The 20,436-nt window shown below is 45.0% G+C and overlaps 5 protein-coding genes across 5 annotated transcripts; all 5 read right to left on the reverse strand.

Moving 5' to 3' along the window:
- Positions 1–775: 775 nt before the first annotated feature.
- On the reverse strand, positions 776–3,323 carry EDB91DRAFT_1235051 (cytochrome P450; the record flags this gene model as incomplete). Its single annotated transcript, XM_041321278.1, has 13 exons — positions 776–1,000; positions 1,063–1,178; positions 1,236–1,291; positions 1,348–1,422; positions 1,544–1,568; positions 1,619–1,775; positions 1,828–1,883; positions 1,935–2,277; positions 2,370–2,505; positions 2,628–2,673; positions 2,726–2,780; positions 2,829–2,903; positions 2,991–3,323. The coding sequence occupies 13 exons, from the start codon at positions 3,321–3,323 to the stop codon at positions 776–778; spliced, it is 1,698 nt and encodes a 565-aa protein (XP_041181841.1).
- A 4,595-nt stretch (positions 3,324–7,918) lies between these two features.
- Positions 7,919–9,984, reverse strand: EDB91DRAFT_1046108 (uncharacterized protein; the record flags this gene model as incomplete). Its single annotated transcript, XM_041313237.1, has 6 exons — positions 7,919–8,038; positions 8,167–8,262; positions 8,318–8,456; positions 8,506–8,696; positions 9,695–9,806; positions 9,833–9,984. Coding segments are annotated over 6 exons (810 nt in total), but the record flags the coding sequence as incomplete, so codon positions are not given.
- Positions 9,985–11,414: 1,430 nt separating this feature from the next.
- Positions 11,415–12,899, reverse strand: EDB91DRAFT_1108008. Its single transcript, XM_041317532.1, has 7 exons — positions 12,511–12,899; positions 12,387–12,460; positions 12,195–12,334; positions 12,109–12,136; positions 11,994–12,075; positions 11,710–11,920; positions 11,415–11,663 (listed from the first exon to the last, which is right to left on the reverse strand). The coding sequence occupies exons 1-7, from the start codon at positions 12,798–12,800 to the stop codon at positions 11,589–11,591; spliced, it is 900 nt and encodes a 299-aa protein (XP_041181843.1). The 5' UTR covers positions 12,801–12,899; the 3' UTR covers positions 11,415–11,588.
- Positions 12,900–13,391: 492 nt separating this feature from the next.
- EDB91DRAFT_1078555 (uncharacterized protein) lies at positions 13,392–14,569 on the reverse strand (the record flags this gene model as incomplete). Its single annotated transcript, XM_041315033.1, has 5 exons — positions 13,392–13,446; positions 13,512–13,945; positions 14,000–14,067; positions 14,101–14,501; positions 14,556–14,569. The coding sequence occupies 5 exons, from the start codon at positions 14,567–14,569 to the stop codon at positions 13,392–13,394; spliced, it is 972 nt and encodes a 323-aa protein (XP_041181844.1).
- A 3,355-nt stretch (positions 14,570–17,924) lies between these two features.
- On the reverse strand, positions 17,925–18,669 carry EDB91DRAFT_1078556 (uncharacterized protein; the record flags this gene model as incomplete). Its single annotated transcript, XM_041315034.1, has 2 exons — positions 17,925–18,170; positions 18,328–18,669. 2 exons carry the CDS (start codon positions 18,667–18,669, stop codon positions 17,925–17,927), a joined length of 588 nt encoding a protein of 195 aa, XP_041181845.1.
- Between the last annotated feature and the right edge of the window lie 1,767 nt (positions 18,670–20,436).

Consider the following 20,436-nt stretch of genomic DNA (forward strand, 5'->3'; position numbering starts at 1 on the left):
CCACCAAGATAGATGATCTGGTTTACGGAGTATTTGAGATGCCCTGCAGAAAATAACTGTTGTTTCCTGCATGTGAATCTTAACTCCGTCTTATACTTTGAGAAATTGTGCTGGACACCTGCTGGACGTAATTGTCATGTTTTGCAGGAACGCGCGGCGTGGTCAACGACCATATATGTAGGCATCAGTACGGCGCAGAGTAAGTAAACCCGCAGACAGAAACTAACCCAATTAGGGGCGAACTACAGGCATATACGAGAACGTTGATTTGTGCAACTTATGCGCGGTGATGGAGTGATGCTGCACTATGTAATGATTGGAGTCCATGACATAGCGATTACTATGATGGATGCAGAGTGGCAGCTAGTACCTGTTGAACTTTTTATAATCCAGAGCCTGAACGACACTGTATCTGAGGTCTGAATCCTGGAGGACAACTACGTCACCGCAGGGTATAATTGCAATCGCAACATAATGGAGAGCAAAATGACGGTAGAGTGCGATGCTCCAGTGCTTGGAGTTCACGAGATGTCGCGATTATCATGGAAGGACGTAGGGTACATGACAAGCGTTTCCTGGAACTCCGAGCTCAAGTGATACTCTACACAGTATAGCGAGCGTTTGCAATTACATACAACGAAAAATAGAAAGCAAAAATGTCAGTACAAATGAGTAGCTTTGCACTGTCCCACAACCCTCAAAGCAGCAAGATCATACTTATTTAGTTTATGACTTCGATGTCATCTACACCTTCCATCTTAACCCACATGCCACCCTATGAGGTAGAGCCTAGTGAGATGATCGCATAGCACATCAGATTGAGTCTTGCCTTGGCATAGAGTGTCAGGTGGTTTTGCGGCCTGAATTGCTCAATTGCCTGCCGACCGTCTTTCCCAGCCCACCACGCAGGTGGGCACATTGCGGGCTCTGGTGACAGTGTAATCGCGGAAAAGTTTTGCAGTAAACGAATCAGCATGAACGACATTTCGTTGTAGGCAAACTGAAGTACGAGATGAGGTATGAGATAAGTGGCAACAATGAATAATGTGATGAGCGACGTACTTGTTGTCCTAAGCAGATTCTAGGTCCTGCATTAAATGGTAGGAAAATGTAGGGATTGGGAATCAGGTATTTATTCACGCGCTCGTCGAGCCATCGATCCGGATCGAACTCCAGCGCTAGAGCATGGATTCGACTGAATTAATTGATATGTAGACGAAGTTCAAGTTCCTTACCATCTGGTCCCCATAGATCCGTTCTCCTGTGCATAAGGAACACTGAATAGCTGATCCTAAAGTTGTTCAAGCAGTCATACTATGAATCCGAACGATCGAATGAGATACATACGAGATCCCCCCTGGGACAAACAGTGGCTTCTTCCCAGGTTCGGGAGATGTCCATGTAGTGTCATGTACGCTTTCCCTGAGCAGGTAGCTCTAGCCTATGATCTTCGGCGCAGCCTAAGAACGTACCTCGTATTAAAGGGGCTAGGTGATTGTGGTACGATGATGAAATACTTCTAAACCCAGCTTTAATCACTTACACTGCGGGGAAAAGGCGCATTGTTTCTGAAGTTGGTTAGCAACATCGACGAGCGGCACGAAACAAGAGTACGCACCATTTAGGACTGCCCGGAGGTACTTCATCTCTTTGATATCATCATATGTAGGCCTGCGAGTTAGCCCAAACTTCGAGACGATTTCCTCTCTGAGTCGCATAAGGAACTCTGGATGCATCGCAAGCAGATAAATAGCCGATGTTAGTGTCGAGGCCGTCTGTTATTGTTTGTTACCGACCCGGATGGCTCAAAGTCGATTGCAAGCTTACAGTATCTCTTCCGGCCAGTAACATATTTAATATCTCATCTTTAATGATTTTGAAATCTGTATAGAATATTTCAACTACAAAAATTCCGTTGTTACATGATATCTCACCAGACGTAGCATTTACGAGATGGTCCAGAAGGGTTTGGTCCGCAAATTCCGTTCGGTCTAACTCGGCAGTCGTTGAACGCTTCTCCAGAGCCTCTTTGAGGATCGGATCTAAAAATGCATGTACCACTTTCATGTGTTGCGCAGTGCTGTCAGCAAGAATCTCAGCAAGTGGCCAGGTCTGCCCGATTGAAACACGACGATTGATTACATGCTGAGCTTGAGAGAAAGCATTTGCGAAGGCGGCAGCCGTGTTGGCTTCTTGAATGGCGTCTGTGGATTCTGTCGCGTGACAGGGGTAAGGAAGTTCAGCGGAAAGTGTATCGATACAGTGTCCAAATAGAAACTCCGAGCCGAGTCAAGCGTAAATTTGGAGATGAGATCCTGTTGTAGGTTTCAGCAAAAGAGGACAAGATGCCAGCTTGAAGAAAGCCGTACTTGGAAGTCAATTGCCACGCCCATTCGGAAACGTTCCTTCGCCAAAGCGATAGCGTGGTCCGCATGACGGTCAAAGATCTCAAAGTGACTTATTCGATCATGAGTAAAGAAGGGTCGTGTCATGGTGCGGTGAAGCCTAGAAGCACCTAAGATTCCCCATCGGAGGCAATTTTCAAATCCATCACTCACTTCCATGTTTCACCTGGTGGCACAGCCAATCGATCAATCAGTCGCAACATAACTCACTTGTCGATGCACTTACCATCTGAGTTAAAGACGCCTGTTCCAAGGACGGAGTCGGCAGCTTCTCCGAGCTTGGGACCTGCATCGAACCACATGTGTACGTGTAAACAAACAGCATCTATGGTGCACACCTTTGACGTAGTTATCAAAGTCGGTCGCGAGAATGGTCTATGTGGAGTCTGATTATAATATCTTCAAGTATGCCTTGGAGTGTACCTTGATGTGTTGCGGCTCCGTGGTCAGGATGATATCCTCCCAAAGCAAACGAGAATTGATAGTCGGCCCGAGTATCTTTGTCTCGTTCAGATCATCTTGACCTACCAGTGGATATCGGTATGATTCTGTAAAGCACGAGCATGGGATGCATAAAAAGAAAACTGTACCAAGGTATTCGTTCTCGGATCTCAGGACCGTGTTCACAATCTTGTCCAGATTTCCAGGCCATTTTCCCTGGACACGAGGAATGAGTCTGGCACCCAGTCGATCGGCCTTTCGTTGCTGCAATCTCCCATCCGCAAGAACGTAAGCCGCGAACCCCAGAGGCGCTGCACTCAAAACCATCGCAGACATAAGCCATGGAGAGACTCGAAAGCCTTCTAGAGAGGCCAGCCGTACTACGATAATGACGGAAGAAGCTGCCGGAAAGACGATGGAAAGCAAGCCATGTATGAGGTAGGCCACACCAGGACTGACCCAAGATCGCCGTGACATCATAGCCTGAAGTTTGTTGGTTGGAAAACGAAAAACCAAGGAGCTCGTCGAGCGTCAACTTTGCAATACTGTCTTGACTGGAGCAGGTGTCCAGACCAGTGGCCATTTCCGCTCCACCGTACCGGCAATTTCAAATCACTTCACCAAGTGGCGCCTAAGATGCAAATAACACTTCCGTGTGTAATGGCTGCCCTGTTCTGCCCACAACACTACCTGTTCCACACATCTATTCCCCTGCTCCAACACTACTTCCGATTTATCTCATTCGCTCTGAATCGTGCTTCACGAAAATGATCATCTTGTGTACGGGCTAGCTGGATCAAATTTATTTTGTTTGAACATTAGTGCGTATGCAAATCCAGTATCAACATCAAGAGCAAGACGCACTGTGAATGCTACCTGAACCACAATCAAGTCAAGCTCTTGAAAGATATACATCTGGGGGCATGAGGTTTAGCGGTGGTAGAGTAAGACTATTTTTCCGGATTAATGAAGCAATGTGGTGTGACCATTGGTCACGTTCATCTCTAACTAGCCTGTAAATGACGATAGGGTGTCTTAATGTTCCAGCAATGGACAAATTATGAGACAACAGAGAATATTGCCAATGGTGCACGAAAGCCGCTAAGTCGCCTCCTAGTGTTGACGGTCTGGGTGTTAAATAGGTATGCAACAAACTCACAGCATAGAACGCGCCCGCCATCCAGCCCGTCTTATGGTGATGTCAGGTTGCAAGATTATTCCAGTCGCGTTTGCAGTGCCAGCAGGAGCCATTGTGGACACCGTGGCAGTGGCGGGTGGTTGCCGTAATGATGACAGATTGTTCCGGGTCGCTTCGCTGTGTTGTTGCATAGTATGGAGGCTGGGAGGTCGAGAGGAGCTCGCACCTTTCTTCCCTCTTGCGTGATAGTTCCTCTACGTCAACCTGAGACAGTGATAAAGAACATAGAAGCCAAAAAAGCTCACAGGCTTGCCCGCTGTTAACGGGACGTCGACTATTGGTGGCACATGCAACTGGTTCAATCCATCTCGTCTGCGTAGCATGCCAGAGACGAAGCTTTGAGCCCAGGTGAGAGGACCGAATCGGGATTGAGTGTCATGCTCAGTTGCTCCGCGTGGATTGGTAGCATCAGCCTAAGGTGTAGATACTCAAAAGCAATGGATTTGTCAAGAAAAAATATCATGTACATCCAACACCAATTTTTTGATAGCATCCTGCGATGAACGAAGACCAGTGAGCAAGGTTATTGAAGACACCTGAAGCAACATATGATCTGAAATTTGAAAGGGTAAGTGGACAGTGTTATTGAGGGTGAAATGTATCCGACCTTACATTGCCTGACAGAAGGTCATGGAGGCCAGCTTCTTTGATGATAGCAGAGACATCCCATGTGTATATGTGGTTGTCTTCGCAGGCAGTGGCGAGGAACTTTCCATCCGCAGAAGAGGCCACACATTTCACTCAGTCTGGATGGTCCGATGGGCTGATCATTTTCGAGGTTCCATGGTGTCGCTGTCTTGTCCAACTATGTGCTTGCGAGGATGCGCTCATTTTTTGGAGAAATAGCAAGGATATTTGTCCCGCCTAGAACAGCGGTTTCTGACCACGTGGCGGTGTTGTCTGGACCCCCGGCGATAAGCGTCTTTCCATCCGCCACACGAGTCTACCGTCCCGTTACTCGTCCGAATATCACACTTTTATTCTTATGACCCGGTCATTTCAGAGGGTTATAGGGCAGTCAATTCTGAGTAGTTTAAAAAAGGATTAAGAAAAAATATTGAGTTGTTGCTGAGATACAACATCCACAAAACAACAAGATGCAGTATTTGCGCAATTTGCCCCTATAAGCTATAGAGAGACATGATTTTGTGAGGCCAATATCTCAGCAACAAATCAATTTTATTATTTTTTTAAAACCACTTAGAATTGACTGCCCTATATATTATCTCTGAAGTGACATGATCATAAGAATAAAAGTGTGATATAGCGAGAAAGTGACATTTTTGACATTTCTCCTATAGTGTGGGCAATTCTTGGCATTTTATTTCACCCTCTACAGAGCTTTGTAGAGCAGATAATGTACTATAACTTTACACTTTACACCAAGGAGAAACATTGTGTTCTTGTGGAGATGTAACTCAAACAAATGTGTGCATTACTTTTTTGAGACATTGTATAGGTGCGTCTTCATGCTGTAGATACCTTGTGTTCGCTTCATAGCTTGACAACAGGCTGTGCAGATCATGTGCCCAAGTCTCATTCTCATAATATGCACAGTTTCAACCTCCCAACATCATCCTGTTATCAAGCAAGCCTGCAGTTCGGCTTCTCTTCTCTCCCCCAATATGATTCTCCAGTCTTGGTCTCTCGCCCCACCCTACATTTCTTCTCAGAGTCCAATATTAGGATGCATCATCTTCTCCTCTCCTCCCATTGTTGTCGACGTCCTACATCAGTTTGTCGTCATCGTTGCCCCCAAACCTACATCGATGTTCCATATAAATGAATCTGGTTGACCAAGTACTTGAGATTCCCATACAAAATATGACTGCTATATTTTGCATGGGTATCTCAAGTACTCCATCTTATACTTTGAGAAATATTGTTGGATGTAATTGACATGGTTTCTGGAATGCATCAGCGTGGTAAACCACTGGTATAGATATTCATGCTGGAGGACAAAAATGAACTCACTGACGCTATCATCAGTGAACCGATGAACATATTGAAATATCATATCATACCATATATTGATAATGATCTCAACAATGTCCACAAATGTGGAGGGGGGGTTGACATGGGAATGCTTGACCTTATGTAGGAAGAATGCATTTTGAAGAGGGCCAATCAAGTCGTGGTACCTTCGGGGCACTATGTTCTTAGTCAATTTTGATGCAAAGGTAATACGAAACTCAGGCCAAGGAAGTTGATTGCAGTCTAGAAATATCAACACCAGCACAAACTTCAGTCACGCAAGAATTAGTAAAAGGAGACACATGGTGTAAAGGATGAAATGTTTTGCCCCACTTGTGAATTTCTGTTCTTCATATTCAACTATATAACGAGAAACTCTAAGTTCCTGTTTGACAGCCCGTTCACTTGGTGGCTCACAAGGCAGTCAATTCCTATGTTGCAGACATTTGCCTGGGCTGACTGAGACGTTCACTAGGTCCTTTGCATGGAGATCCGGCGATTGCTGACAATGTGTGTAATCTTGCTTGTGACTTCCGATTCACACAACCACGAGGTAGTTGAGTATTTGTGAAGCTTTGGTTTAGAGTACCATATCTTGCTGGATATTGGCAGTCTGCTGCATTTGACATTTTTTGGCGATCGCACTCCATCCTCTACTTTATTCTATGCAAGTCAATCCTGTAACACAGGTGGTGCGTTTCATCCATGGAAGAACTGTGCCAAATGTGGGCACAGCTAAATCTGTTTTAACCCATATCATAGTCGCTGAAAAAAACTTCAGCATTGAACACATGCAATTTTGGTTTTTGCATTGACAATTCATTCAAACGTGCCCTGTCTTGAACAATGATGGCGTGTATGACGGAAATGGTACATTACGTATATTCCAGGTCCTGGGCCAATTCCTTCTGCAAACTGATGCAATACCCTACACTGACATTAATCCTTACTTTATACAGTTAATGCAAGACCAGCCTGTCTTCAAGACACAGCAGATACCGAGCCTGAAGCCCAAGACTGTTAAGTTGGCGCCAAGCGCTAAAAACGACAGGAAACTCCTTGTGCATGGAAGCTACACAGCAATCAACAAGAAGGTGTGCATATCTGGTTTTGCCTTTGTGGCGCAAGTCAGTTTATTCTGACCAGCCTTGACAAAGTTGAATAATAGTGACAATAAGTGTTCCTCAGTTCCACTGACACCCCAGAGACCACAAATAAGGCTTGGGATAATAGTTTGCCATCAGGAGCATGAATGACAGGATGATGGGGTCGTGAGGAGATGGTAAAGTACCTCTAGCGGTTCATTTACTAAGTTATCCTCGGACTTTGCACTTTCATCCTGAGATCAGATTGTCCCCAGAGGAGTGATTTCATTCGTTAATTCCGCTAGTCGCTCACATGTATTTTGATATACCAGTGGCTGCCACAGCTATATCACCTACCAAGTGCGCCCCTCACGTTTGGGATCCTCGATTGATTCTCTTCAGTCGGAGGCTGCGGGTGAGCAACTTTACATGGGTGATCCATACACAGGCAGCATAATGTTGGTTGTCGCAGTGGTGAATATAGTTATTCACATCTAAAGTGTCGCCACAAAAGCTCCCCAATATTCATATATATTGGTAAATGACACATTATGATTATATGAAAACAGCTATAGATTTGAATGATAGAAGATATGAAGAGTATGTTAGTCCGAGTCAAAGGCGGCGTCCTCCATTGCCTTTCTCTGGTCGGCTAATGCAGTGACAGACATCTTGGACATGACGTCTGGCATCAGGTTTTCGCAATGATTTTTTCCAAAAACCTTCCTAGATGGTAGGGTTAGAGGTAGGTCTGATATACAAGGTACAACACTTGATTACCTGGTCCACCACTCGAGAAGTTGGGCCACCCTATGTCATGCGACAGGACCAGGGACGTCCTCGAAAAAGTCCATGATGTTGTTCCAGAACATTTCATAGTCAAAGTCGCCATCCATGGTGCGCCAAGATCTGACACCGGATAGAGTGAAATGAACCTGTGAAAGATTATATGTTTAGACATCATTGGCAGGTAATCACTTGCACTCACCTGACAGACAACATACACGATGGAGTGAGGAGTAACCTTCTTCATATTGATGATTGAAGCCATGCACATTTTCACCTTGACGTGGTTTAATGCATGCCTAGCACGCCTGTTGTTCTCCAGGATGTTGGCTTCTCTTGTGGAAGACGGAGAGGTGAATGTGGCTTTGAAAGCCTAGCACCATAACAACTGTGAGTAAATTTTATGACTACTAACACAAGCTACTAACCTGCACCAGAATCTTAGACTTGAATAGACCTTTCTCGAGGTTGTTGCTGTTGATTGAGTAATTCTTGTACAGGAAGAGAGGCCAGGAATTTTCTGATACAATATACTGGGATGTTCGGTCGTGAATACCGGCCTTCACTCTTCTCAAGCATCAACATCATACATAAGCCAAAAGAGTTTGGTGCTCACCGGGCATCACTCCAGTCCCACTCAGCAGGGCAGAGCAATCTCCCACAAGTTTCATGAATGAAACCACATGAGTGCTTGTCGTCAGCCTTGAGTAGATAGGACAGACGGAAATCTTGATTGACCCAGGCAGCAATGAGGTCCTTGAGAGTGGATGTATCATCTCCGCAGGCCACATCGGCTCCTCTTCTGAGCTATAATATTATTAGGATACGGTGCAATAAGCATTGTGTTATGATCAACGTTCACCGATTGGTAAAGGTTTCACACAACCACTAGGACTCGTCAAGATAAAAGCAAAGGATGAGATTGAGAGTGAACGTCTCTGTCTACATAAGGTAGGAACAAAGAGGTTAAGTCTAAGGAGTACTACTGACTACGACCTAAACTATATACTACTCTCTAGGCAGAGATATCTGAGTATGAAAGGTAGTGATATATCTATATAAGATCATAACATTGCGCCTAGGGTTCAGGGCGTCTTATCTACCAATCAACTACAGGGAAGGGTAAAGGGTTCATAGGGGTATCGGTAATTAAGCAGGGTTCTCAGGGTACTGCTTCTATTCAGGGTAAGCGGAGATGAAGAAGGGTGAGAGAGTTCTGTGACAAGAAGTCTCGAGCGGTGATTAAGGATCTCGATAAGAGATAGAATCTGGAGATGTATCGGGTATGATCGGATCTAGGGTTTCTCCAGGGTCTTCGGTAATGAGCATGCTTCTCTATGAGTGGCACTTCTGTGATAGGGGTTCAGGGGTTTAGCTGTGACTGTGCAACAGGTTCTTATGTAAGGGGTTTGGTGAATGACAGAGGTAACTCTTAACATGTCATGTGTGGGAAGTAAAGGTCTGCGGTGTGAAGGAGTGATGACTCTTCGAGAGATGGCTTGTAAAGGACTCTTGGTTATGGTTCGATCATAGAGGCGTGTAGATGCTTATGATGTAACCCGTTGCCTAATCGTAGGACTTCTAAGGATGTGATGAGTGTCGGATGTCTAGGGTTACAGATATAGATGGATGACATTGATGTAGTATAGATGTGATGTGATGATAGTGATCATTAATTGGTTATCCATCTTATCTTATCAGGGATCTTATCTAATCTAATCTTATCGGATAGGGTGACTTAGGGTTTGATAATTGAAATTTAGATGCAGTTGGTAACATTCATGACACATTGGAGTTGAAAGCACACCTTTTTTTAGCATATCTTCGGAATCATTGCTGTCAAGTTCTGAAAGCTTGGGGTGTATCCAAGGCAAAACCTGTGCGAGCGTGATGTAACCGCATTGCATGTGATCTTGTCTGAAGAATAAAATTAAACATAGTACAGAATAAAAGGAACAACGTACTCTGTGGTGTTGTCCACCGTGTGCTCCTCGTACCTGCGATCATTTTTGGCAATCAGGTCTTCCAAGTTCGTAAAGAGAGCAACCATGCAGCGAATTGCCCTACCTTGAGAAACGTAGTAAGTCGTCTTTCTTTAAGAGTCAATGAGCAAGAGGGACGGAGCAAGCAAGATGAACATGTGACGAACCTTTGTTTGGTTCCTCTTTCTTGCTGCATTGTTTGCAATTCCTCCTCTAATGCAGCAATTCAACACTTTGCCCTTGCCTCCGTGGATGTAGGAACTGCCCCAGACAGATCTGGAAGTGTGAGGGCATGGCCTGGATCTGGCTCAGACATGGCAGGTGTGATGAGAGGTGAAGCGGTGAAGTGAGATAATAAAGAGCGATGAGTGAGAGAAAATAAAGAGCAAAGATGGAGAGAACTATAAAGAAGATGCAACAAGTCAGAAAACACACCTGGAGCGTATATATAATGTCTCGCTAAATAATTGGGCGATTCCCAATGAGGATTGTCCCAAAACAGGATATGGCAGAAGGAATCCGGAAATCATGACATCCCAGCCCTTTTGGACATGCTTCTCTGTGTCTCCGACAATCTTGTCAATTCCCACGGCAACTTGAATGAACTCAGACCCTGCCGGATGCGGAAATCAGGAAGGGGTGTTAGATCAGGGACATCAGGATGGGGTGTCCGGTATCTTTCATTGGTGAAGTAGAGGAAAGATCCTTCTTCCTTTGCCGTGAAGTAGTAATTGATAAGTTTGTCCTTTAGAGGTACACTGAGCCTCCTAGAGTTGTTGAGCTTTGAGTAGTTGATTAACTCGCCCAAGCGCCTCATAACACCAGGCTTGTAATTGCTTTCAGGGTCCTTCTGCGGCAGGGGGAACCTCATGACGCCAACATCCTAGTTAGTGGAAAAGTCAAGAGGTTACATAGTGAGCATCTTTGGTGCAGTAGCATCAAATGAGTGACATATGTAGTAGTCATAATCATCACCATTTGGGAAGTTGTAGGTGAAGAGGTGGCCGCCAATGTGGTCCGATGCCTCCAAGAGTGGTATTGAAGATTGGGTGTGTTAGATGAGTCATCTAGTATGAACAGACCGAAAACCACCTTATATACTATGCTTTCGTTTGGAGAATGAGAAAGATTGGGTTCTGTGACCACAAGGAACATGTAGACAGGAACACCTGCACACCATTTCTCCAGCGAACCTCTAGAATTCAGTGGTCCTGGCATTAGAATGTTTGATGTAATCGCTTCTTTCATACCTTAGCTTACGACCTAGGCACTGAAAGCCAGTTCCCAGATGGTCAAAGGGCTCAAAAAACTTTATGTGAATGTGGTCAGGACAGTTTCTGGCGGTTGAAGAGATCGGGTTCTCCAGAAACTTTACAACAGTATCAATTGTCAAACCAATTATGTGTAGTGGGTCGGCCACAAGTCCTACAAGCCGATTGATGCAATCCAGAAGGATCAAAAACACATCACTGAATGCCAAGTGTGTCACACCAGCTTTAAGGAAAATTAGGATCAATGACATCAGGATGTCTTTATACGTACACAAAAGGAATGTGTGCCAGGAAGATGCTGTTGTGGTGACCTCCTGCAGTATGGTAAATTTGGCTCCGAGTGAGAACTCTTCTGAATTTATGGTCAGCAGGGGACTAGATATTTGTCCTTTCCAAGGCGTAAGTCCTGAAAAGCGATCAGCTGATTGATGAGGAATTTATCATACTCAATCACATTGTGTGGCAGGGTCAAAGACAATTACATGGGAGAAATGGAAACTGCCGGAAGCGGTGGCAGCTAACTGCACTGTGTTAAAAAAAACTATGAGAAAGTAAATCTGGACTCACAGCCAAGCTACTGCCAAATGAATGTCCAGTCATGATAGAGTTTGAGGGGTCTACACAAGTCCAAGGCGTCCAATCCCAGGCCCCTCTGGAGAAGTGGGTCTGTGGTACTTGTTCACTTTGAGAAATGTGATAGACGGCCCAGATAACATGTTCTAACTCTGCTTTACGGACTTCAAGCTGAACATGCCAAAGTGTGGTATTGTTTTTTCGGCTGTTCCTCTAGATCTACCCAGCATGTATGTGTGAGCAATACTAGAACGGACATCTGCAGGTGCTTGGCGTACTGTAAGTCTGACCAATCCAGCCAGTAAAAGTCTTGCTTGATTCCGCCTTTGGCAGTAATGCGAGAGCTGGGGCCAGTACCATCTCAGTGTTCAATTGCAACTACGACGTAGCCACGCGAGGCCATCTCACTGCAAAAAGCGGACTACATTATTAGATGAGGATTTGACACAAGGTATTCTATGTCTCATCATCTCACTCACATACATCAGGCATGAGCAGCCAATGCTGTGACTGAATATGATGACTGGCCATTTGCTCACAGATGGCGGTGGTGACATCAATGGTGCATTCTCGATCATGGGGAAAGCCATACCCCAGATAGCTGCAGCAGCAGTTGGATCTGTAACAGACCCGAGTGAGCCAAAAATAGTGTGAATATGTTACAGACAGACATGCTATTGCTCGATAGATACAATTGGGTGTGCGTTTGGCCATCTTGAGGAAGCCATCAATTGTCTGATGCAATCTGCTCAAATAAGTTATATATCAAAATCCAACACAGGTTTAAATACGAACCTTGGAAACCAAACAGCTTGATGGCTTGTGTCATGAGGTGACATTGCAGGGTAGAACAGAGTGAACATCACGGTGTCAATCGTAAGACCTGCCTCCACGTCTGGCATAGATTTATGCTTGAAGTTCCCAAAGGATTGCTTGGGTATTGACAATTCAACATTGTGAACTCCTACTGGATATTGACCACTGTAACTTGGCAGAGTTCTGGAGAACAGTGCACCCAAGGGTGAACACTTAGAATAGGATGAGACATAAGGTGTCAAACTTGACTGTTCAAGTGAGGAAGACATGATGGATTTCGAGAGGAAATTGGTGCAACTTAAAATGATGTCATCGATATCCTCAGTGGGTCATGCATCATGACTTGGGTGGGGTAAAGTGGGGCAAGTTCAGCAGTTCCTGTGGGAACATTTGGAGACTGAAGTGTAATCTTGAACTTGATCTACTACCTATCGCATTACAGCCGGTGTCAATGCTCACTATGTACTACGTAGGAGCTTGCAACGTTGATGTTCAGCGTAGACATCATTACTGGAGTAGCCATCTTGATCTGGCTGAGCAGAGCCCCACCTCATAAGAATTATTGACAACACTGGTCCCTGTTCTGATTCAACACTCTAAGATATGTTTCTTGTTCCTACTAGCCAAATTCGTACATCAGTGAACCGATGAGTCCTTGATATTGTAGCCGTGTGAATTGTAGAAGGGCAGAATTCTTCTCCTGCTAAATATCATTATTTATACTACAAGAATTTTGATTTGTAGATACATTGCCTGCAATGTAGTGCATAGAGATAGACATGAATGTTACTGATTCGGAGATTTCCGACTCCAATCACTGCACACCGAAAGGTGTGCAGGAACATACCCAACAAGTAAACTTAGACTAGAATTGCTGATTTGATTGTAGGTACAACGCAAGTGTAGTAGAAAGTACTAGTATACAACAATATCACTTACTACATATATGTCTTAATGTATTCAAGACAAGTAAAGTATACTTGTTCCACCATGCCAACAGCTCTGGGTATGGGACAATCTGCATATCGATATAATCGCTAAATGAGTTGTATGTGGGTTTGAAATCTGTTACAGTAAACTTGACTTCTTGTCCTGTCAAACGCTCCTGCAGGGCACACTTCACAGCTGCGGATGCTGTGCAAAACAAGCTCTTGAGGGTTGGATCTGTTATATGCTGGAGATAGTCCAGTTCCACAATGATGTAAAAAACGACATCACCAATTAGCACCTGCTGAACATGTTGCTTTTTGTCCTTCTCGGACAAAAAGGGAGTAACATTAACTGCGTCCTTGATGAGACTTTCTAGTGCATTCTTGAATATCATTCCATGAGTTGTATTATCTTTGTCATATACCGAAGGTCCAATGGGCTGCAATGTGGACTGCGAAGGCTCAGCCTGGGTATCCAGAGTATCCTAGGAGTTAGTTAGTAATTGATGTTTTAAACAATGAACAATGATCAGCCCCACCTTGGTAATTGCAGCAAAACCCCTCAGCTTTGCCTGAGACACACCGGTGTATGGATGGAATTGCAGATCTGATGGTTTTGATGGGCAAGTTCGCAACCTACTGGACTTTGGGTGGGTTGGAAGAGAGGAATCCAAGTCTTCTCTAATGGGTAGTGGAAGTTTGGGGGGTTGTATATGTAGCATCTCATCGAGACGAAATGGCTCCTCGAAAGGTAGCCTAAGCCGCTCTTTCAGAGCTGGTACATCCTCTGTGCCAGCAGGCAAAGTAGCCATGCCATCAAAGGACACCTGGGGCTGATAGTGGTCCAAGCCAAAGAAGTAGGAAGCGAAGGATGGATCATAGGACATAGAGTTGACATAAGGTGTATCGATGATTTGGGATGGGCCGCTGTGAGTGGCATCATAGTACAGATGGGAGAAGTTGGATGCAGGTTGCCGCATACTAGTAGTAGTAGCAACGAAGTCCTGATTTGAAAATAGGGGGTCATAGTCGTCAGAATGGCTGGGATCCCTTGAGTCAGGCTAGGCCATTGGTGCATCAAAAGGATTGTCAGACCTGCCCGAGTACATCGTAGTCACGGCGGTGGCATGGTGTTGGGGACTCAGTACTCAGTGGTAAATAAGCCTGTCCTTAGATATTAGTAAATTTTATAATTGCGCTGATCTGTAGAACCCTCAGAATAAGTCTGGGACTGTGATAGGGAATAAGTTAAATGAAATCATCTACCAAAAGCCACGTGCCGGAGCCATGAGGCATGGGCGCTATACTATAGATCCCTAATTTGGCTTTTGGCTTTAATAACCCTTAACTTACCTTTGAATAGGATCATTAATCTCACTGCCTCACAGGTAATACATAGGGGGTGGCTCGCCATTTTGCATAGTATTGTAATGAGGCTGCAATTCACATCGGATCAAGGTGGAACGACCTGATGTGTAATAAGACACATTCAAGTTAGTGTTGCTGTCGACCCAAGGTGACCTTGAGGTAACTTTGGTTCGGTTCAAAATTGAGGCAGTTCAATACAACTCGATTCATTTACACCTCATTGTAGATAAGCATCAAATTAGGAACGAACTGCCAAATGAAATGCTAAATCTGGCCTGTGACTTGGTGATTCGTTAGAGTAGTACTCCAGCAACCTCACATCTCTAGCATTTCCTCAATGTACTCTGCTCCTCTGTTGTCTGTCCTCGAACCTTTTGGTATAGAACATCATTATACATATTTTCATTGGACCGTAGTACTGCTTTAGCGCCGGAGGACAGGTGCCTGCAATGCTGTACAATACAAATGTTGAGCAATCCTCAAGCGCAGTGAGGTGACAGATGTATAGGTCATTGTATAAATTTGTGCATCGTACTGTGAGTTTAGTATTATATTCCCAAAACATGAGTTTTCACCAGTGGAACAGTTCTGCAGCTTCTGCTATCCCTTCGGCATCTCAGCAACAGCATCATCACCCTCACCCAGGCTATACAAGTCTGGCATGGTCCGCCGCTCATGCATGTCCACCATTTTACCCTCACACACCATATGGGCTCCCAAACAACACTTCTGCATCTCTGCATCTCCCACATCCATTGCCTGTCGCAAATTCATTGGCAAACATGCATCACTTTGTACAAGCCCGTTATTCACCAGCTGCAGCAAGCTTTACATGGTGCTAGTGATGTTCTGGCCTGGCTTGGCTCGAAAGCCGCAGCTTTGGCCTGGCTTCAGATGGCTTGGGCTCACAAAAAATCCAGGCCGGGCTTAAGCTGTCAGTGACAGCTGGCTTTGGCTCGGCTCTGGCCTGAGCCGTGGCCTGAGAACTGCTATCGACAAACCATTGCTATCTTCCAGCATTCAGCCCCGCTTTTTTGCGTCACTTTCTCCATAGACAGAAAGCACATCCTCAGCGGAGGCGATGATAAGATGATCTCAGAGTGGGAAGTACCCAAGGACATCTTGCCAAAGGAAGCTCCCGAGATCCTGGCACCAAAGGTACTTTCTTGTTCATTTTACTTAGCACCCCAATCAGCGCATTCGTATAGTATGTGCCTTCCTCGGACTACTTGGCAGGATGGGGAGGTCAGCACAGTTTGGGTGAGCTGACAAAGGAGAAAAATATCAGTAGAAGCCTATTGTCAGCCCCCATGCAATACAACAAAATCACGCATCCGCTTGAGACCACCTTTCATGAAACGAGACAGCAGGGCAATGACAAGATGGAGCTGGGTGACTTGTCAGTCCAAACAACCATTGGGACGCAAATCAAGGGTGTCTTGAAACAAAGAGATAGGGATATTGAGGTCGGGATATGTTCTATTAGCTTGACAAGCAATAAACTTCGCAGCAGTTAGATTAAACAGTGCAGCAGGGCGGCAGGGATGATCAACGGGGCATCGGAGATCAGCGGCACATTTGAAGTGCTTTATTAACTGGTCGAGATCCCTGCCATCTTGCATCCTGTGGTATCATGGGAGAAGATGATGCAGACTGCACATTACAAGTCTCGGCATTGGAACATCGAATGCATTAATCACTCATGGGAGCAATGGGGTAAACTGCATAGTCATCTTCATAATGCACCACGGCCAAGAATAGTGAAGTGCACGAGGAAACAACTTCACTCTTAGGCTGAAATATGATGACTGGGATGTCTCATTCACACCCATCAAATGTGATTTACAACTGACGTTATGGACGATGTGATTTTCCACTGCGATCCAGTAACTCTCCAACAGAGGTCTCGACTGTGCAATTCTCATCCATTTGCCGACATCACTCCTACGGCTGTCAATAATACCACTACAACTACTACTACGAGAAAACGCAAAAATGCGGCTGTCGGACAGGACCATTCAATATGGGCGAGCGTGTGACTGATCTCATTCACTTCTGGGAGGTGAGCTCGACTTTTCCTTCACATAAGGAAGGCAAGGCTGAAGTCAATTTCAGCGCATGGAAAAAGTCTATCCACTACTTTTCTGCATTGCCATGGATGTCCTGCCAGCTCAGGCATCCTCTGTGCCATGTGAACATGTATTTTCATCCAGTAAAGAAACCTGCACACTCTGTCGAAGCAGACTCTCACCACGAGTAATGGAAGCACTCCAGATTCTCAAGTTTTCTTACAGACAGGAGAGATTATGTTTCACTAGTGATTTAATTGCAAAAGAGGATGACTACAAGATTTCGGGGCCTAGGACACGAAGGGCTACAGAGGAATTGATAGTTATGGGGAAGTTCGATGAGCTTGCTGATCTATTACAAAATGTCGACGATAATAACATAGAATGAAACACAGCCACTTCATATCTAATTCGCTTTACAAACAATTCTCATTGGCTGGAGCTTCGAGCCATATTTGTTACACTTCGGTTCGTTCCACCTTGACCATCGAACCTGGAATGAACTCCCACCTCATTTCAATTCGGTTCAATTCGTGGCAACACTAATTCAAGTTGTGCCTTGTCACTTGAGCCTTGAGGATATGAATGAGTTCCATCATCCGAGCCTGAGCCATACAACTCCAATGAACATACTTCTGGCAAGTTCATTCACTGGGCCTCGTGCTCCATGCCCAACAACACAAAATCCCTCCCACACATCCATGACATCCCAGCGTGGTTAGACAAGGTTTGGCTCTCAGCTTGATATCCTACATCTTGGCCTCATGTGACCCTGTGCACGCATCCCCAACAGACAAGCGGAAGTTTCTTAGGGCTGGTCACCGTCACGGTAACTGTATACGGTTACGGCCATACAATGGATTCATCCGGCGGTGCATCCATAGGGGAAGTAAGCTAGAATCATTGCACTTCTCATACCGTTAAAGTTGTGAATCGGAGGTTTCTCGTTTGTCTATGACTCATGTATAGCACCAGTAGATGAATTGAAGTCTTGTAGTAATTTACACTACATGACTGTGCCTTTCCTTCATTGTTCTTCACCATACTCAATAATATCAAGGACAGACTGCCAGTCAGTGCCTGATTTCTCCCGGCAGATGCACTTGATGACTGGAGTATCATGATGACTCAGAGATATTGTGATGTTCTCCTTGTCAGCGTTGACATCATTGCAACTGTCGATCTTCCTCTTGCAAGTCTGACGAGTAGTAGTAGCAGTACAAGAAGCTCGAGCTTGTACGACTTGACAACCTCTGGGGCTGACTTCAGGTTTCTAACTTCAAGATCAGTATGACAAAATCAAGAATGCGGATGCAGACACCCATTGTTCTTAATGCTCGGACAGGCCTTTGATTTTTTAATATCTTTTCCGAACACAACTGAAACATACATGAGCATGTTCCAAGCAAAGTGTTTTAGTGATCGCTTACTTTTCGATACTTCGGAAGCTGCACAAGTGCAGCTACCTCCACAATATTAGAGTCCAAGTCAGGTGTGAGACTGGGAGAGATCTCACCCATGACAGCGGTCAATGCAGACGGTGGTTCACACCACGATACGGCAGTACTAGTGGGGTCAAGCACCATGGAGTGTTGACTCGGAGCATTCGAGTCAGCCTGAGTATTCAAGTCAGGACTTCCAGTGTGAGATGACAGGGTAGCTGCTGGTGACTCAGACTCGTGGGTTGTGGGAGGGTCTATTACAGGTACATCGTCGCCACTGGTTTCAGATGAAGAAATTTCAGACGCTCGATCATGAGCATATCCAAACATAGTAGCTGCTGGTTATGATCCAAAAGTTTAAGCCTGGTGAGTTCTTATAGTTGTTCGTAGCTGCTGGTAACCAACTATGTACGGTAGGGCAGAGCATGCATGTCATACCAAATAGAGAAGTGGGCTCTGATGCATGCACGCATATGTGAATGACATGGTCACAGAAGATGCAGTACTCTACCATTATGGTATTTTACTTTCTCCGAGGTATGCAGTTACCAGTTTGGGTATGTACTGGGTTTCAACTTTTAGTAACAGGGACCAGGTCACCAGGGTGAGTTTACAAAGCATATGTTACCAGTTTGAGTATGTGCTGGGTTTCAAGGAAGCATATGTTACCAGTTTGGGTATGTGCTGGGTTTCAACAGTGCAAAGCATATGTTACCAGTGATATGATATAGGCTGGCTTTCAACAGGGCTCCGAAGTTGCACTCTAACATTACTTCTTCTGGATGCCTCATCACACAGGAATCTTCATTCCTGGCTGATCCGGGCTCCATGAGTTAACTGAGAGCGATATTGGTCCCAAGGACAATCTTCAGCGATGGTTCCTTTCAAACTCCGATGGCCTATTTACCAATCGTGAACCCAACCATGAAAATAGTACCTCCCTTGAATTTGTGCTATCAAACAGTCATGTTAAACCCAGTGCCAGTGTCCTGCATTGATAAACTTCAAACTAAAGTTCCATACCTTACCAAGCCATCTTCTACACCTCCTCGACATTCTCACTCTTCTTCCTTTGCTGGGAGTCCCAACATGCCTAGCCCCCGTTCAAGCTCTCCCTCAAGCTCTCCAAGTCCCTCATTTGTATCTGTGACAGAATCAGGTAGTGACAATTCATGATATATTACTGGTCATCAGATAGACTCAAATATAAAAATGACAGCAACCAGCACTACCTCAGAACCAGAGTTCCCGTTAACACCTAATTCCAACCATTCCAGCGGTGTATGCCATTTTGCTATCCCCTCTGTTGAGCCTGGATTGCTGACTCCAAGTCCTCCTGAGAACCAACACTGCAACCCTTCCCGTCCCTATTACTCCAGCTCGCCTGAAGAGGAACATATTTTTAATCAATTGTTAGACAACCTCAACTGTGACCAGCTGTTATGACCAACGTCCCTTAACCTAACTAGTAGGTGTCTGGAGATTGAATCACACCACAGGACTCGTCTGAGAGAGGATAAAGCAAGGATAAGATTGAGAGGGAACGTCTAGGTCTACGATGACGTAAGAACAAAGAGGTTAAGTCTAAGGAGTACTACTGACTACGACCTAAACTATATACTACTATTGGAGCGGAGATATCTGAGTATGAAAGGTAGTGATATATCTATATACAGTCATAACATTGCACCTAGGGTATAGGGCGTCTTATCAACCAATCAACTACAAGAAGGGGAAAAGGGTTCATAGGGGTATCGGTAATTAAGCAGGGTTCTCAGGGTACTGCTTCTATTCAGGGTAGACAGAGATGAAGAAGGGTGAGAGAGTTCTGTGACAAGAAGTCTCAAGCGGTGATTAAAGGATCTCGATAAGAGATGGGATCTGGAGATGTATCGAGTACGATCGGATCTAGGGGTTTCTCCAGGGTCTTCGGTAATGAGCATGCTTCTCTATGAGTGGCGCTTCTGTGATAGGGGTTCCGGGTTCTAGCTGTGACTGTGCAACAGGTTCTTCGGTGAATGACAGAGGTAACTCTTAACATGTCATGTGTGGGAAGTGAAGATGTGCGATGTGAAGGATGATGACTCTTCAAGAGAT

Source organism: Suillus paluster (genome assembly GCF_016628075.1).
Source record: "Suillus paluster strain FC165 chromosome Unknown EDB91scaffold_6, whole genome shotgun sequence".
Lineage (NCBI taxonomy): Eukaryota > Fungi > Basidiomycota > Agaricomycetes > Boletales > Suillaceae > Suillus > Suillus paluster.